The sequence below is a fragment of the Terrapene carolina genome, unplaced genomic scaffold (assembly GCF_002925995.2).
Source record: "Terrapene carolina triunguis isolate 2854851 unplaced genomic scaffold, T_m_triunguis-2.0 Scaffold555, whole genome shotgun sequence".
Taxonomy (NCBI): domain Eukaryota; kingdom Metazoa; phylum Chordata; order Testudines; family Emydidae; genus Terrapene; species Terrapene triunguis.
Genome location: NW_020664906.1, coordinates 1 through 1,119, shown reverse-complemented (window position 1 = coordinate 1,119; position 1,119 = coordinate 1). Strand labels below are relative to the sequence as shown.

At 70.6% G+C, this 1,119-nt stretch overlaps 1 protein-coding gene across 1 annotated transcript in view; it reads right to left on the bottom strand.

The window, feature by feature from the left end:
• Positions 1–1,006, bottom strand: part of LOC113407942 (histone deacetylase 6-like) — a gene marked incomplete at its 5' end in the record, with an annotated part of 4,950 nt that extends 3,944 nt beyond the window's left edge. Inside the window, 3 exons of the mRNA XM_026658968.2 lie at positions 151–343; positions 640–708; positions 873–1,006. Of these exons, the coding sequence (XP_026514753.1) occupies positions 151–343; positions 640–708; positions 873–1,006 (396 nt within the window). The remainder of the gene's footprint in view (positions 1–150; positions 344–639; positions 709–872) is intronic.
• Between the last annotated feature and the right edge of the window lie 113 nt (positions 1,007–1,119).

The window sequence follows — 1,119 nt, the reverse complement described above, 5'->3', positions numbered from 1 at the left end:
CCTGCCGGCGGACCCAGGCATCCGGGCTCAGCCCCCCACCCCCACCCTCAGTCCCCGACCCCCCAGCCCCTGCCAGCGGACCTAGGCATCCGGGCTCCCCCATCCCCTCCCCTGCCGGCGCTGGGAGAGAACCCAGGCATCCGGGCGCACCTGGTAGGCGACGGGCAGCACCAGGCGGTGGAAGGCGGCCAGGTACTCGGCGTCGCCCATGCGGGGGCCGTTCCAGGGCACGTTGAGGGTGAAGCCGCGGCCCGGCCCCTCCCCCACCCGGTCGGCGTCGGCGTCCTCAGAGGTGGGGAAGAAGGTGCCGTGGTCGTAACGGTGCAGAGAGACGTACAGCACGCTGGGGGGGCGGGGGGGGGTTAGTCCCACTCGGACCCTGTCCCCCAGCCCCCCCCCCACCCGCATCGCCCTGGCCCCCCCCCCTCCCCCACCTGCATTGCTGCCCCATCACCACCCCTCCCCTACCTGCATCATCACCTGCTGCCGCCCCTCCCCCACATGCATCGGCCCCGCAGCCACCCCACTGCCCCCGTCACCGCCCCTCCCCCACCTGCATCGCCGCCCCACTGACACCCCCCCGCCCCCGCTGACCCCATCACCTCCCCACTCCACCTCCCCCACCAGAGGACACGGTACCTCGGATCTTCCTCAAACATGTGCTGGGTACCATTGCCATGGTGAACATCCCAGTCCAGGATCATCACCCTGACAACGACGAGAAGGGATGATGAGGATGGAACCCAGGAGTCCTGGCTCCCAGCCCCCCCTGCTCTAACCACCAGCCCCCACTCCCCTCCCAGAGCCGGGGATAGAACCCAGGCATCCTGACCCCCCGCCCCCCAGCAGTGTAACCACCAGCCCCCGCTCACCTCATGGGCCGTCCCGCCAGGCGCTGCGCGAACCGAGCTGCCAGGGCGACCGAATTGAAGAAGCAGAAGCCACAGGCTTTGTCGGACTCGGCGTGATGCCCGGGGGGCCGGACAATGGCCACGGCGTTCTGCACCTAGAGCCGGGCACAGAGCACATGGGGGGGTGAGACGGTGCCGAGATGCAGCCACCTCTGGGGCGGGGCAGCTGGGGAACAGCCACACAGAACAGCGCCCGGCGAGCCCTCCC